Source organism: Polypterus senegalus, chromosome 16 (genome assembly GCF_016835505.1).
Source record: "Polypterus senegalus isolate Bchr_013 chromosome 16, ASM1683550v1, whole genome shotgun sequence".
NCBI lineage: Eukaryota > Metazoa > Chordata > Cladistia > Polypteriformes > Polypteridae > Polypterus > Polypterus senegalus.
The window spans coordinates 86145940-86162986 of NC_053169.1; the positions used below are offsets into that span (position 1 = coordinate 86145940).

Sequence of the window (17047 nt, forward strand, 5' to 3'; positions counted from 1 at the left end):
GTTGAGCTAATCTGTGTGAATGCTGAGTGTCCGTTTCTTGCAAGCGACTGTCACGCCTTTGCCTCTTTGCTTCGTGATCATGTTGTAATGTGTCATCTCTCGCAGCAGCAGGTTTAGTTGCGTTTCGTTTCGCCATTGTTCCGTAAGGTCTCCTCCGTACAAGTGCACATGGGTAGCTGAAGACGGAAAGGCATAGTGGGCATAGTGAAACACACGAATTGGTGACCAGGGGAACCATCCGACTCAGACGCGGGGCTCGAAATACTCAAGTGAACATGTTATTTATACATTTAATTTTTTTTTTTGTTATGAACTTCCCCAAAAGAGTTGATCCCTGTAAATAGTTAATAGTATATGAACAATATAATCTGTTGTAGTACGGGCACACCTCATAACCTGCATACACCACGTGTTTGGCTGTAACGCCAGCAGCGCAGTGGACGCTGTAAGGGTAGGTTGTGGTTTCTGTTTCTTTCGTGATTTTTTTATTTCATTTTATTGATTATTTAATAGGCACGGGGAGAAGACGTTAATGTGACGCTCTGTCTATTTCTTTACTTTTGTTTTGAAAAGATTTTCGGGAACAGGAAAAATAAAAGCAAAGGGGAAAGAACGGAGGGGGGTAAGCAGGTATTCTGAGAGGGGACGGACTGGGGCTTTTCTACAGGGCGGCTATACAGCCAAAAGGAACGCGGACCCGGACACCGCGCTGGGCTTTTATTATATAGATGGGGAAATTCGCTTTGATATACGAGTGCTTTGGATTACAAGCACGTTTCCAGAATGAATTATACTCACAAACTGAGGTTCCACTGGTACTTCTTTTACTTGCTTAGATTTCATTTTTTGCAGTGAAAGCAACACAGAAAATTTGGTTATCCTCATTGCTGATGCTTGAAATATATTACTTAACACTCCCTTCTTTTATAGAATTTATCTGTTGTAATAATACAGGATTATTCATTGACTGTCCCTTAAAATGTTTGGGCCAATGCTTACAAACAGATTTAAAAGTATTAAGATTACAAGAAGAAGAAAACAACTGGTCTTCTGCTCCTGAAATGTATGCAAGACATTTCCAGCTTCATTATTATTATCAGATAAATGTTAACATTTAACTGCAGGAAATGTTTAGCTGTAACTGGATTTCTATTATAAAATTGAGGTTAGCTCTGAGTTAGTCAACTTGCTTTTGTGCTGTATTGTTGTGTTGTCTTCTCCATATCTGGTAAATCAACAAACACAGAGTAGTTTCACTACAGATATTAATTTAAATAAATCTTTTGCTCCACAAAATTCCTTGTCTACTCTTTTTTGTAATGCAACTTTCATTCTGCAAAATGCAGATGAAAAGAAAAAGAAGCTAGAAAAACTTAGGCATTGACACAAAATAAGAGTCTTTTAGTTAAAAGGCCTTTTTTAATCTTATTTTTAAGTTGTAGTCAAACAGTTAAGAATATCACATGTTAATCCTAAGTAAACAGAAATTGTATTTCAATCCTATGTTTGTAGAAAATGTAAATTTGTATTTTTCCACTCCTTGTTGTACCCACTTTTCTAGTTTCGGTTCATAGAGAGAACTTGCCTATTAAGAAAAGACAGCAGCTAGCTTCACATGAGATGCCAATGTATTGTAGACATTGAAATGCCCAACTGTGAGCCATTGTCTTAAAATTTAACAGAATACCATTGAACTGTGGAAGGCAAGCTCACTCAATAGAGGGATTTAATACACTTCAAAGCACTACATACTGTACAACTGGGAACTGAGTCGGGACTCGGAGATGGCAGCAATATGTCGAAATAAAATGTTTGCTCATTACTTCATCTTTGTAAGATTTATTTATTTATTGCTAGTGTCTAATGTTGAATCAATCAAGGTTATAACTGCATAGTCTTACATAATAACCTTGATTCCAGGGTTGTAGCAGGTGAACTCTGTTCTATTGTCTTAAATTTTCAACCTTGGCTGCCATTCCTCATTTGCTAAATTATGTAAGAAGGGCTTGTTTTCAACTGTCATCATTGATCTATATTTAAGCCTTGCATCACTTTAAGGGAGGAACATTGTTTTATCTTTGCAAAAAAAAAAAAAATCTGCTAAAATGACATACCACTGTTTATGGACCCTGCAAAGAGGCATTTGAATCCTATATTGATACAGCACATGTACAAATTAGTGAATCGAGAGAGTCGGTGTCATCAGGAGCTATTGATAAGTACAGCTGTGTGTCAGCAGCATAGCTGTGGTAGCTCACGTTGTGCCCTGAGATAATCTGACCTAGCGGAAGCATGTAGATTGAGAAGAGCAGCGGACCCAGGATAGAGCGAACAAGAGAGAGAACATTAAGAGAGGAACATTGTTTTATCTTTGCAAAAAAAAAAAAAATCTGCTAAAATGACATACCACTGTTTATGGACCCTGCAAAGAGGCATTTGAATCCTATATTGATACAGCACATGTACAAATTGTAGCATTGCACCATAAAACAGGAAGGCTGAAACGTAGCGTATATGTAAATTTATCAAAATGGATATCTGAAATCTCCTCAAATATAAATATATTGACTCTTGAAATTGTACTTCATTTAAACTGATAGTGTACTGTACTCATTTATTCATATTACTTGTTATCACAGATGACTTTTCTTAATAAAGGTGGAGAGATTACAGTGTACCATTACTAAAAGAAGCAATTATTTTTATTTTAGCTGCTTCTGTACGTGTTAAGACTTTCGCTGGGGAAACCTCACTTTGCCCTGGCTGTGGAAAGGTAGTCTATTTTGGTAAGTAATGTAATGATGCATTGTTCTAACAAATTAGTTTTGAAAGTAATTTACTATTTTCTTTAAAGTGTATATTTTCAACATTATAGACCATACTGGTAATACTTTTTCGTTTTCCAGAGTTTAAGCTTATAATGCCTATATAAAGTATTCACCTCCTTGGATGTTATTATATTTTATTATTATACAGCATTGAATCATAGTGGATGTAATTTTATTTTTCCGTGAACAGATCTCTACAAAGTGGTCTAAATTAATCTCTCTACTGTATTATAAAAAATATAACAACCATTTGGTACGAGATGTGATCTTTTGAAGAGAGATCTGTGAGAGACAGAGAGACACTTTCATGTCCCATGAGACGGACAGGTCACGTCATACTTACAACCTTTGAAAGCAAGTCCCATGATACACATGCAGAGAAAGGTTAGAGATAATGGAAGTAGGAAAATTCGAAAGTCTCAAAAAAATGAGAGTAAAGCTCACATTTGCGCAAACAAATGGAAAATATTACTCTGAAATAACCGAACAGCGAAAAGAGATCAAATAGTGTTTGAGGATGTCTGGGGGGGTGAAGAGAGACAAGGCAGTGACTTTAAAACATTTGAAGCGCCGCACAAAATGCAGATCACACCGCACAGGAGCAGCAGCAAGCCAACAGCTGATTGAGCAAAGAGGAGGGGAAAAAAACTGTTATTTGATTCCCATTGTATCACCATTTAAGAGGGGTTTCAGAGGAGTGACTGCATCTCCTTGGGGTGCATTCAGCACCCCTCTTCACAATGGTGCGTAGCACTGAGCTAGTTACAAATATAAAACACATAAGTATCCACCCCCTTTATTATGACGCACCTTAAGCCGGAGTTATACTTCACACGACGTGACGCATGCTGCAGCAGACACTCCGGCTACACAAGCGTTGTAGTGTTTATACTTGCGCGTGTACTTTACGTAAATCTGGAGGAATCCACTAGGTGGCAGTGCGAGATATTATCACGGTGAGAATATGTTCGGCTTCTCTGTGTTGTGAATTGCCTAGAACACCCATTAAATTCCGATGACACCTTACCGCAATATCTCTGAAAAGGATGTTTATTGATTAAATCTATCAATCCAGGGATGTGTCCATTCCAGCAAGCACTGAGCACGAGTGAGAAACAATCCCTGATTGAGGCCTCAGCTCATCGCAAGGTGAATACAAGCACACACATACACTAGCGTCATTTTAGCGGCACTAAATCCCCAAATCTGCATATCTTTGGAATGAAACCGGATCACAGTGTGGAATACAAGCAGGAAATACCAGCAACGTAACTCCCTGCGAGACAGCAGTGCTACTACTCCGCCACTGTGACACCCCCATGTGGGTAATTATTAACAGTATTCATTTAAACGAAATTATATGTAAAATGTAACATACACACTTTAATGCATTTCATCATGAAAGTGATAAGAAGTATAAATCTAAAGATTCTAAATGTGCAGAGAGTTGGAATATCATACATTTAATTTGTTCTGTGTGGTGATCTACTGTATTGCTGCTTGCCGCTGCTGTCAGATCCAAGAAACTCGTAGCGATTAAAACCTGGGATGATGTTTACGATGGTCTGCATTAATGATAAAGTAAACTACGAGGTTAAAGTGGACATTTCAAGATTAAAGCTGAAATTTCCACTTTAATCACAAAATACAAATTTTCACCGTGTCCTTTATTTTTTTCTCAGTGGCTCAAATATACGCTATACATTATGTTGCTGTTATGAAGTTGCAAAAAAAGAGACTTTTAATATCTATCATCACATCATTATGTCCTTACGATCGGGAATATGCGACGCTTGAATATAAAAGGACCACGAATGCATCTGTATGTTGGCATTTTGCTTCACCACATCGAACCATTCATCAAACATCGAAGCGCGCACATCAGTCTCATAGGATCTGCGAAGGTTTCAGTCATATGTAGACAGTAAACAGAGACTCTGACGTCACGTTCCAACTTTTAGCACACTGCGCCCTCCGACTTTTTGCTGTTACTGCAATTTGCGCACGCATCGCATTAATTTCTGAGGACCTGCTCAGAGGACGCGTGAAATGAACGCTGGGAATGCGTGGCAGCCATGATGTGGGCACGTACGCGTTCTGAGCGTGAAGTATAAACCGGCCCTTAAATCTTCACTGGTGTGGCCAATTGGCTTCAGATGTTATTTCAATGGAGGTCACCTGTCTGAGGTTTCACGTGATTGTAGCTTAAATGCACTTCTGTATCTGAAAAGTCCAAGTCGGTATCATGCCCTAAATACAATGAAAACCAAAGAACACACAGCTCTGTCAAAAGGTGATTGAAAAGTACAGGTCAGGGGATGGAGAAAAGAAAATAGGCATGTTACTGGAAAGCCCATGAAGTCCAGTTAAATCAGCCATTAAGAAATGGAAACAATTTGGTACAGCTTATTTATGGACAAGGTTAACCATAAAAACTATGTGATCATGCAAGAATAAGACTAATAGAGGCCACCAGGAGACCAATGAGACCCGAACAAATAAACTACAGCAGCTAAGACACTGTGCATACACCAACTGTCACCTGGGTGCTTCACTAGTCGCAGTGTTCAGGGTGAGTGGCAGTGAGAAAGCCACCGTTTTTTTCTTTACAAAACACTAGGGGGTTCCGCCCCCTGCTTGCTTCACTCGCCAATCCCCGGGTTTGGTTAACCGGATATTTAGTTTGGCAGTTAGATTATTTTCATGGGTATTGTTACATATGCAGTTTTCATTTTTACATTGAAACTTCAGTAAAAACAATATTTGGAATTAACTTTTCTTCAAGATCGCATTGAATTTTGATTCCATGTTTGGACTTACATCGTGACAATGCAATGTATAACTGCCTATGAGTGAATACCGTTTCTTTCTCTCTAATAAATAAACCGACTTTTTTGAATGTTTGTCCCTGTGATTTGTTAATTGTCATAGCAAAAGCTATTCTCACGGGAAACTGTAAACCTTTTAATACTAATGGCATATCAAGATCTCCTTTTGTGTCTAATGTTATTCGTGGAAGATGTACTACATTACCTTTCTTATTGCCTGTTAAAATTTTACATGTTAGAATTGTTCGACCAATTTTTAATATAACTAATCTTGTCCCATTGCATAGTCCATCACTCATGCATAAATTATGCAATAACATCATGATACATGCTCCTTTCAACAGTAATTCTGCCGGTGGAAGACCGGACGGTGTTAACGGTTATAGATATTCTTTATGGTATTGTAAATTGATGTTTTCATCTTCCGCACCATCACCACCACCTGCTTCAGGAAAATCTATTGATACGCATTTAACCAATTTGCCGTGTAACCGATCGATAATTTTCGCGTTAATTCATAATCTTTAACTGGCTCTGCATGTGTATCGCGCCAATGTTTTTGAACATCATTCCTTATTTTCTGAATTTGCACATAGATTATTATTCTTTTTTGCATTCTTTTCTCTCCAACGTTTTTGGGTCTCTTTTCGACACGCTGCTCTTTCTTCTTCACTTAGTCGTTGATGTGTCATCTACAACGTATAAAATTATTGTCCTGATAAAATTTATATGAGTTGAGAGCGCAGGAAGTGTGTCTGCCAAAAGCATTCACACAACTGAGAGGTTAGATGACCCGGACTTGCTTCTAAAGGTTGTAAATATGATGTGACTTGAAAGAACTTCATGGGACTTCATTCCAAAAAGTCTCTTCAAAAAGTCACGTCTTGTCGCAAGATATTTTTATTATAATAGAGAAAAAAACGCTAGTGTTTGCCTGAAGACACACAGGAGACTCGAAGTCCAAAGGAAGATGGTTGGCACAAGCCAAACATTGCACCCTATCAGAAGCTCCCCGTCTCCACAGTGAAGCATTGTTGTGGCAGCCTCTTGCTGCAGACCCATGAAGGCCTCTAAGAGACAAAGAGAGAGAGGAAAAAGAAATGAATGCAGCAAAATACAAAGAACTACTGGAGTAAAACCTGAGGCAGTCCGCAGGAAACCTGCACTTTAGGAGATTTTGTTTTACAACAAGACAACAACAACATTTACTTCTATAGCACATTTTCATAAAAAACAATGAAGCTCCATGCACTTTACAAGATGACAAAAAGAAAAAACAAAAAAGATTAGGCAGCAATAATATTAAAGAAGAAGTAACAAAGAAAAAGGTTCTGTCCGATGGCTGGGAGGACAGTAAGAAAGAAAGAAAAAAAAAAAACACTCCAGTTAGGATCGAGAAGAAAATAATAAAATTTTCAGGGGTCCCAAGGCCAAGAAGACCAGCCAGCCTCCACTGGGAATTCTATTTAACACAAATGGTTGTAAATCGGTCCTTTTTGTTGTCAGGCTTCACATGATAGTATCTCATGACAACAACCCCAAAAATAAAGCCAAAGTTGGACAGAAATTGCTTAAAACAACATTAATGTTGTGTAGTGACTGAGTCAGAGACCAGATCTCTAAGAAATTAAGAATTGTGGCTGGACTTGAATAAGGTTTTTCACACTTGACCCCCATGACACCTGACAGAACTTGAGCAGTTCTGAAATACGAATGGGGCCAATCTACACAGACAGCAGGCTGTCATGGCTGACAATGTTACTAAGCTACTAAATACTGACTTGAAGGGGGGGTTTGTGTTTTATATTTGTAATTCATTTAACTTGCTTTGCAGAGACCTGATCAACATCGAAAAAGGCAAATTAAATCCACTCTAATTCGGTGTAATAAGAGTAAAATGTTGGAACTTCCAAGAGGGTGAATATTTTTTTTTTAGGTGTTGTAAATCATTACATCTGTCTTGCATTACTGATCTGCTTGGATTTCATTATTTAATCAGAATCTTTTGTATCAATTGTGCTTTATGAATGTCTTCATTTCTCTCCATCTCCAATCAAATGATCCCACTAAATTAGCATTACAGTAATTCAGACTTACCTTGATAGAAAGGAGCCAGAGCACACTGTACAGTGTCCATAAGATCAGCAGACTGACGTTTACTGAATATATCAATGAATAAATGAATTTCAGATTTTAATATCTTGATTTCAGTGCAGTTTAATAACTGATTTTAATGCAGTGTTCTTTTATTTGTTGTAAATTAAGTCTTACAATTAACTATAAACACACATACAGTGCATTCGGAAAGTATTCACAGCGCATCACTTTTTCCACATTTTGTTATGTTACAGCCTTATTCCAAAATGGATTAAATTCATTTTTTCCTCAGAATTCTACACACAATACCCCATAATGACAACGTGAAAAAAGTTTACTTGAGATTTTTGCAAATGTATTAAAAATAAAAAAACTGAGAAATCACATGTACATAAGTATTCACAGCCTTTGCTCAATACTTTGTCGATGCACCTTTGGCAGCAATTACAGCCTCAAGTCTTTTTGAATATGATGCCACAAGCTTGGCACACCTATCCTTGGCCAGTTTCGCCCATTCCTCTTTGCAGCACCTCTCAAGCCTCATCAGGTTGGATGGGAAGCGTCGGTGCACAGCCATTTTAAGATCTCTCCAGAGATGTTCAATCGGATTCAAGTCTGGGCTCTGGCTTGGCCACTTAAGGACATTCACAGAGTTGTCCTGAAGCCACTCCTTTGATATCTTGGCTGTGTGCTTAGGGTTGTTGTCCTGCTGAAAGATGAACCGTCGCCCCAGTCTGAGGTCAAGAGCGCTCTGGAGCAGGTTTTCATCCAGGATGTCTCTGTACATTGCTGCAGTCATCTTTCCCTTTATCCTGACTAGTCTCCTAGTTCCTGCCACTGAAAAACATCCCCACAGCATGATGCTGCCACCACCATGCTTCACTGTAGGGATGGTATTGGCCTGGTGATGAGCGGTGCCTGGTTTTCTCCAAACGTGACGCCTGGCATTCACACCAAAGAGTTCAATCTTTGTCTCATCAGACCAGAGAATTTTGTTTCTCATGCTCTGAGAGTCCTTCAGGTGCCGTTTGGCAAACTCTAGGCGGGCTGCCATGTGCCTTTTACTAAGGAGTGGCTTCCGTCTGGCCACTCTACCATACAGGCTTGACTGGTGGATTGCTGCAGAGATGGTTGTCCTTCTGGAAGGTTCTCCTCTCTCCACAGAGGACCTCTGGAGCTCTGACAGAGTGACCATCGGGTTCTTGGTTACCTCCCTGACTAAGGCCCTTCTGCCCCGATCGCTCAGTTTAGATTGCTGGCCAGCTCTAGGAAGAGTCCTGGTGGTTCTGAATTTCTTCCACTAACGGATGATGGAGGCCACTGTGCTCATTGGGACCTTCAAAGCAGCAGAAATGTTTCTGTAACCTTCCCCAGATTTGTGCCTTGAGACAATCCTGTCTCGGAGGTCTACAGACAATTCCTTTGACTTCATGCTTGGTTTGTGCTCTGACATGAACTGTCAACAGTGGGACCTTCTATAGACAGGTTTGTGCCTTTCCAAATCATGTCCAGTCAACTGAATTTACCACAGGTGGACTCCAATGCAGAAACATCTCAAGGATGATCAGGGGAAACAGGATGCATCTGAGCTCAATTTGGAGCTTCATGGCAAAGGCTGTGAATACTTATGTACATGTGCTTTCTCAGTTTTTTTATTTTTAATAAATTTGCAAAAATCTCAAGTAAACGTTTTTCACGTTGACATTATGGGGTGTTGTGTGTAGAATTCTGAGGAAAAAAATGAATTTAATCCATTTTGGAATAAGGCTGTAACATAACAAAATGTGGAAAAAGTGATGCGCTGTGAATACTTTCCGGATGCACTGAAGGTGAACAATCATTGTCAGCCTTGCGTGTCATTTTTTCTCTTTACTGTGTGTCACCAATTTGTGTCATCTGTGCTCATCCACACACGTCACATCACAACTTAACTCGGTTGTAGTCTGATTGACTTGCCTATAGTCCAGGTCTGCACCAGGTGAAGTTACAGCTGTGAGTTACAACACAGAACATCCATCACACTCAACCTCCACCCTGCAATCCCACTACCCGCACCACTCGTCTCTTGGTAAAAGTGTTTACATGTAATTTTTGATACTTTAAAGTTAACCTAGTATACCAGCTGAAGTATGTATATTTCATACAAATAAAAAGCTCATTGTTCTAAGACTATATTTTTCTGCTGATTTCCATTTTGAAAAATAGTAAAGCCCTTTTGTTTCTGTCTTTGCTTTACTTTAAAAGCTGAGAAGGTGATGTCCTTGGGTAGAAATTGGCACAGGCCGTGTCTTCGCTGTGAGAGATGCAAAAAGACGCTCACTCCAGGAGGTCATGCAGAGGTACGCAGTGTCTGAAATAAAAACATTTTAACATATACCCTTAAAAATAAGCAACTCGGAAATGTTAGTTTGTGCTTTACATTTTATTGATACTTTTTAAAAATATAGCTTTATTTGTTTTTTTAATGCTTGTACAATTTTATAAATTATAGATGGGATGATGTTTTGCATTTAATATTTTAAAAATTAAAATTAGAGTGTACATTATGGAAAAAAGTCAGTCAGTCAGTCATTATCCAACCCGTTATATCCTAACACAAGGTCACGGTTGGGTCTGCTGGAGCCAATCCCAGCCAACATAGGGCACAAGGCAGGAACAAACCCCGGGCACGGTGCCAGCCCACCACAGGGCACACCCACACACCAAGCACACACTAGGGACAATTTAGGATCGCCAATCCACCTAACCTGCATGTCTTTGGACTGTGGGAGGAAACCCACGCAGACACGGGGAGACAACATGCAAACTCCACGCAGGGAGGACCCGGGAAGTGAACCCAGGCCTCCATACTGCAAGGCAGCAGCGCTACCCACTGCGCCACCGTGCTATGGAAAAAAGTAATATTTCACATTGTCACAAAAATGATTTTGCCAAAACTGATAGGTAAATGCATTTCCTGGAAGATTTTGGTCCTGAGCATGGTCATATGAGTAGATGTTGTGCTGTGGAATCCTGTAAGAATGTATAACCTTTTTTATTTGAGGTTTGCAGTGGCTGTGTTTTTACTTTAAAATTCAGGCGCGTCCATACCAGATTTTTCCATCGTGTGCAGACGTCTCTGCAGTAATCATTAACTTGCCTGACTAATGATATCTGCCCCTGGTTGCTACTGACAAGTGAAACAAACATAGGAAGCCTGGTTCCTGATATCTTGTCTTTCTCAACTGGCATTGCATCATTGTGATAAAATACAGCCATATTGAATTTCATTTCTATAAACAAACATGAGTGTCTTGCTCATTAAAACAGTTTATTTATAAACTACCTAAATGGAAACCGCAACGCCTCAAGCTTAAAATCAAATGATTTTGAGAAGTAAGATGAATAAGCCACAATAACATGTGTGAGAGATGGCCGGCAGCTTATCCCAGCCAACACATCCAGGCCTCTAGATGGAGTCCTCCCTGCAGCATGAAGGTGCCCCAGATTCCCGCAGGGCATCATGGGAGATGGAGTTTGACTTCACAGCCCTGCTGGGTGCCGTGGGTGCCATCGGGTGATGCTGCAGGGAGACACAGGGATTTCTATTTTCCCTATACCCTGGAAGTACTCCCAAGTCACGGGGACGGAAGAACAGAAGTACTTCCGGGCTGAAGGAAAATTATAAATCTTCAACTGACCCGGAAGTGCTAGTGAATCACATGGACAGAAGGACAGGAGCGCTTCTGGGTCAAGGACTATATAAAGGACAATGGGAAACTCCGCAAACTGAGCCGGAGTTGGGTGATAGTGTGGAATCTTCAATTCCACCCGGGGGAGTAAATGCTAACATTAATTTTATTTTAATTTTTTTCATTTTTATTACTATTTAATTTAATATTGTTTCTTTGTATCAGTATACTGCTGCTGGATTATGTGAATTTCCCCTTGGGATTAATAAAGTATCTATCTATCTATCTCTCTAGTGTGACGGAGCTGCTGGGAGGAGAGGTGGATTATTGTTGGTATTAATATTGTTATTGATTTATGATTGTTTATTGGGGTGATTGGTGCATTGTGGAACAATCTTTCTTTATTTAAGAAAAAAATTAAAAAATATTATACCTGCTGTCTTGAACGCGTTTTGTCTGCGTGGTTTGAGGAGCAACAGCACCCCCGAGTGTCACACATGGAAAGAATATGCAGAATGCACACACTGCACAACTCAAACTGCACATTGCAAATCTGAGAGTGGCACTAACTGCGCACAGTTGGGGTTAGAAATGATTTTCTACATACAAACCTGTTTTATTCCGGACTGCGTTTCTTTGCAAAAGGAATATCACACTGCAATGGGAGAAGCGCATGTAGGCTTTCTTGGTGTCTTTTTTTCACATTTAGCGCAGTACTCCACTGAGAAAACCTTGAAATGCAAGCTCCGTTTAAAGCTTTTTGGGTTGTTTGGTTTTAAAATAATTTTCTATGCTGATATTCCTATGCCTGCCTGAGGAAGGGTGACGGATAAGCACAAATATGAAGAAACCCTTCCACAGCTATTTATTTCTTGCCTTAGGATCAAGTTGGCAAATGCCTAGTCAGTGAAGTATACAAGTTGATTTCAAGGATGGAGGATCAGACTGAGGAAGTGGAAGACAAATGTTCATAAAATAAAGAATGACATAACGGCTTATATAAACATACGACATTAGAATAAGTACAGAGCAGGACTTTACCAGTTTGCACACAAATAAGTTAATACAGTACTTGCATCCTCAGTGCATATTCTATCACTTTCCTTTTATTTAAAGAATATGAGGGTATTTCTGTACCCTGAAAATAGGAGGCCATTAGTATAACATTTATAGTTGGACTGATTTTTCCACCCCTTTTAACCACATACTATCTGTATGTAACAGCTGTGTGTGTTTTTTAAATTAGTTGTCATCTCTTGATCAGGTAGTAGCAGCCTCAGCTTGGTCATAATCTGTACCAGAGGTGGGTAATGTCGGCCCTGAAGAGCTGCAGGGGCTACAGGTTTTCATTCCAACCCGTGTGCTTAATTAGAAACCAATCCTTGCCAATCCCAGACCTTATTTAATTTTATGGCTTGTTGCTCTGCAATGTAAGGTTCTTATGTCGTAGGATATCCTCCAAATGATTTGATGCCTAAAATGGATCATTTTCAGTCTGTCACATTTGCTTTTAAGTGTTTTATTAAATCAAACAGTGTATGATGAACACACACAGATGTAAATGGAAACAAACTAGACGGAGAACTATTGGCTGCTTTGTCATTTACATCTTAATGTTATTAAGGAGCCATTAAAACAGTTTAAGATTGAAATAAGCAATTAAGGGTGGGGAACCTTAACAAGCGAGACCACTAAAATGAAGCATCAGAATGTCACTTGGACAATACGTGCTTCAGCAGCAATAATTAACCTCTCATTAAGAAACCTGCAGCCAGTGCGGCCCCCCAGGACAGACTATGCCCGCCCCTGACTTATACCATCAACTAAATAATCATTTCTGTATGCGCACATTTAAGATATGTCTTCTAAATTTTTATTGGACACTTAATCTATATAAAAGTGTCCAGTATCAAATCTAAATTGTTAGAAAAGACGCCATTTTTTTTAAACTCTATGTACTGTATGTAGCATTTGGAAATGAAGACCTCTCAAGTTGAAAACTTGAGCGAGTGTTGTAATCCTCTCTAAACTGCATGGCACTGCTCACTTAGCAATTACATTTTTAATAAAACGTGTGTTTGGGTGATGGATATAAAGTAGAACTTAAGTGAAGGTTAATACAACAACATTTATTTATATGGCACATTTTCATACAAAAAGTAGCTCAAAGCGCTTTACATACTGAAGAAAAGAAAAATAAAAGACAAAATAAGAAATTAAAATAAGACAACATTAGTGAACATAGAAAAGGAGTAAGGTCCGATGGCCAGGGTGGACAGAAAAAAACTCCAGACAGCTGGAGAAAAAAAATAAAATCTGCAGGGGTTCCAGGCCTCTACCTAACATAAATGAAATAGTCCTGTATTAATCCTCATTCATCTAGTATGTAGTTAGTGCAGAGTCTGTTGTCTAATTAGGTTTGCAATAATTTTAAACCTGCACTTCTAACTGTGATATCCCTACGTTGATGGATTAAAGGCCAGAAGCCCACATGACCATCATCATCAAGTCCCTGGTCATCGGACCTTCCTTTTATTCTATGTTAATTAGTGTTCCCTAATTTTAATTATTTATTTTCTCTTTTTTCTCTTTCTTCATCATGTAAAGCACTTTGAGCTACATCATTTGTATGAAAATGTGCTATAGAAATAAATGTTGTTGTAGCCATTTACATTTTCCCATACAGACAGTGACTTGCCTCTTTGTCTTTCCTGATTTTACGTAGTTAGGTTTTCTAGTTTATAAGGTGTGTCGCACTCAACCTTTGGTGTTTTATGTTCTGATCTTATTGAGCTAGCTACGGTTTTTGTAAGTTTGGCGGTGCCCCTTAGCTTGCTCTGACTGTACCGTTCCAAAAACATGTTTAACATGAATAGTACAAACTTATGTCTTTCCTCTCTTCAGACCCACCTCACAGCCAGATGCATTTTATCTGCGGGTGCATGAAGGTGGGTGTTCTGTAACTTCAAAGCTTCTCCTACAAAGATGTACTGGGAATACCTACTGTATTTAGGCTGTATAAGTTTATAGACTCAATGGTTAACTTCACAGAATTGCTACAAAATAAATAATAAAGTGGTGAATATCTTCCAATAAAAAGACATGAATTCTGTACTGCCAAAAAAAAGTAAAAATTGTTAACAACACAAAATGTACTTTGATTGGGTGCAGAAATACAAGGAACGCTGAACCTCATAGTAAGACAGTGTAGCTGCCTAAACTTGTTCACTCCAAGCCTACTTTAGTAGAATAGCTAAGGCTTGTTATTTATGATAAATCCTAATACGTTATTACGTATTATGAAACACTGAAGTTGTCTTGGCTTAGAATGTCTTGGGTTATACAGCTTTATTTGTCTCTGCTTAATGTGTTTGTGTGTTTTTATATATAAAAAGATTCTTCATGATCCTATTAAGGAAGTGATTTGGTGGGTGTGGGCAGCACAAGGGTCATTAAACTTCCTGTTATTATCTTCTCAAACATCTTGTTTAATTATATTTCTCAGTAGTGCCTTTATTCTGCCGTGTTAGAAATTTCTAGTATTGTAGTTTTCCTTTCCCTCAATTCTCTCTAAAGGAAACTCTCTATTGATGGAAAATGTTGAATTTTGACTGGAACATGTTCTTCCTTTTATTTATTTTAATGAACCCAAAATTTTACGATTAAACACATGTCAGTGTAAACAGTGGCTGAAGTTGGGGGGACAAGAGGTGGCAGTACTCCCTGTTTTGCCCTCTTCATCCTCCTCCCGCAAATATGTTGTTGTAATTGCAATGCTGATATTACAGTTTGTAAGGAGACCAGAGGGGATTAAGCTGGGATCTCCCAGAAGGTCTGAAAGCGTGCTAATATAAATTAACTATTTCAGAGAGCTTCTGGGGTGCAGTTTGCTGGGATTCCCCTTGGAAATGTGAAAGCTTATTAATGGGACAAATTTCCACTCTAAATACGGGTTGGTAGTGGGATGTGTGTTATGGGAAGTGCCAGCACATACTCATTTGTACTCCGTACCGGCAGTTAAAGTATCAGCCCACTTCTAGCACTTGGTATAAAGAGAACCATATTAGCTGTTGTTTTTTCTTTATATCTCATGTTAAATTGTCAGCTGGTTGCTTAATAATAAGCTATGAAGTAATCTGAATCTGAACAGCAAATGATCTTGAAGTGTTTTTCACTAGCACTCTAACTTAGGAAGTGGCTGAAATTGGACCTAGTGGTCCCTCCAGCAGGTGAGTTTTACACCCCACCCCAGGTTAATTATGTATGTATGTATGTATGTATAATAAACGTCACAAAGTACAAAATAAAGATTTGGGGACCGTCCCCGTATATTGTCGTCAGACAATAAGAAAATGAAATGATTCAAAGCCTTGTAAAAAAGTACAATGAACTGTTTTCAAAATGGCGGTTATATAGGAAGCAAAACACATGTGGCAGGAAACGGTTTGCAATGTGGTGATGTGGCAACAGGATCCAGAAGTGAGGTGTTTTGTGGGGGCCGGAAGTGACATCATCGTGGCCATTTTGGAACCCGGAAGTTGCCGACCTGCACCGCGAGTTCGTGGACACGAGAGAGAGCATCTGCATTGGCTTGCAAGGAACCTCTACGATAAAGGTTGTAACTCCAAGAACCACCTAGTGATGCGGTTGTTCCAAGACTAACGATGAACATCCACTGCAGAGCTGCATGATCCGTCACCAGAGTAAACTCGCGTCCCAATAGGTAGTACCTTAAAGATGTGATAGCCCATTTGATCTCCAAGGCTTCTCGCTCAACCGCAGCATACTTGGTCTCCCGTTCCAACAATTTCCAGCTAAGGTACATAACGGGGTGTTCAGCACTGTTGACGCATTGGCTCAGCACGGCACCCAATCCTGTGGCCAATGCATCGGTCTGGATAGTAAAAGGAACAAAAAAATCAGGAGACTTTAATACAGGTGCTGACGTAAGGGCCAATTTTAAGTCACAGAACGCTTTGTCAACCGAATCGTCCCATACCACTTTTATTGGCGCACTTTTCTTTGTTAGATTAGATAAGGGCGAAGCAATTTCAGAGAAATGCGGTACAAAACGGCGATAGTAACCCGCCAACCCTAAAAATGCCTGTACCTGCCGCTTATTCATCGGACGGGGCCAATTCATGATGGCATCAATTTTATTACATTGCAGTTTAACAATATCCCCACCCACCACGTAGCCTAAATATTTGGCTTCTCTTAAACCGAAGAAACATTTCTTCGGATTAATACGAAGCCCTGCTGATGCTAGTGTGGAGAGCACTGTTTTAACCTGCGATACATGATCCTTCCATGTGCCGGAATAAATGACAACATCATCCAAGTAGGCGGCACTATAGGAATTGTGGGGCCGTAGCAGTGTGTCTACCAGACGTTGAAAAGTAGCTGGTGCCCCGTGCAAACCAAAAGGAAGGACCCTGCATTGCCATTGTCCACTGGGTGTACTAAAAGCATTTTTCTCTTTAGCGGAGTCTGTTAAGGGAACTTGCCAATACTCTTTAGTCATGTCAAGAGTAGTTGGGAATCGAGCGTTCCCTAACCGATCAAGTAAATCATCCACTCACGGCATGGGATACGCATCAAATTTAGAGACCTGATTAAGTCG

General features: G+C 39.5%; 1 protein-coding gene across 2 annotated transcripts in view; it reads left to right on the forward strand.

Moving 5' to 3' along the window:
• Positions 1-17047, forward strand: part of crip3 (cysteine-rich protein 3) — a 127750-nt gene that overhangs the window by 88710 nt on the left and 21993 nt on the right. For both annotated transcript variants that reach the window (XM_039738331.1, XM_039738330.1), the window contains exons 5-6: positions 2712-2786; positions 9998-10092. In XM_039738331.1, the coding sequence (XP_039594265.1) occupies positions 2712-2786; positions 9998-10092 (170 nt within the window). The remainder of the gene's footprint in view (positions 1-2711; positions 2787-9997; positions 10093-17047) is intronic.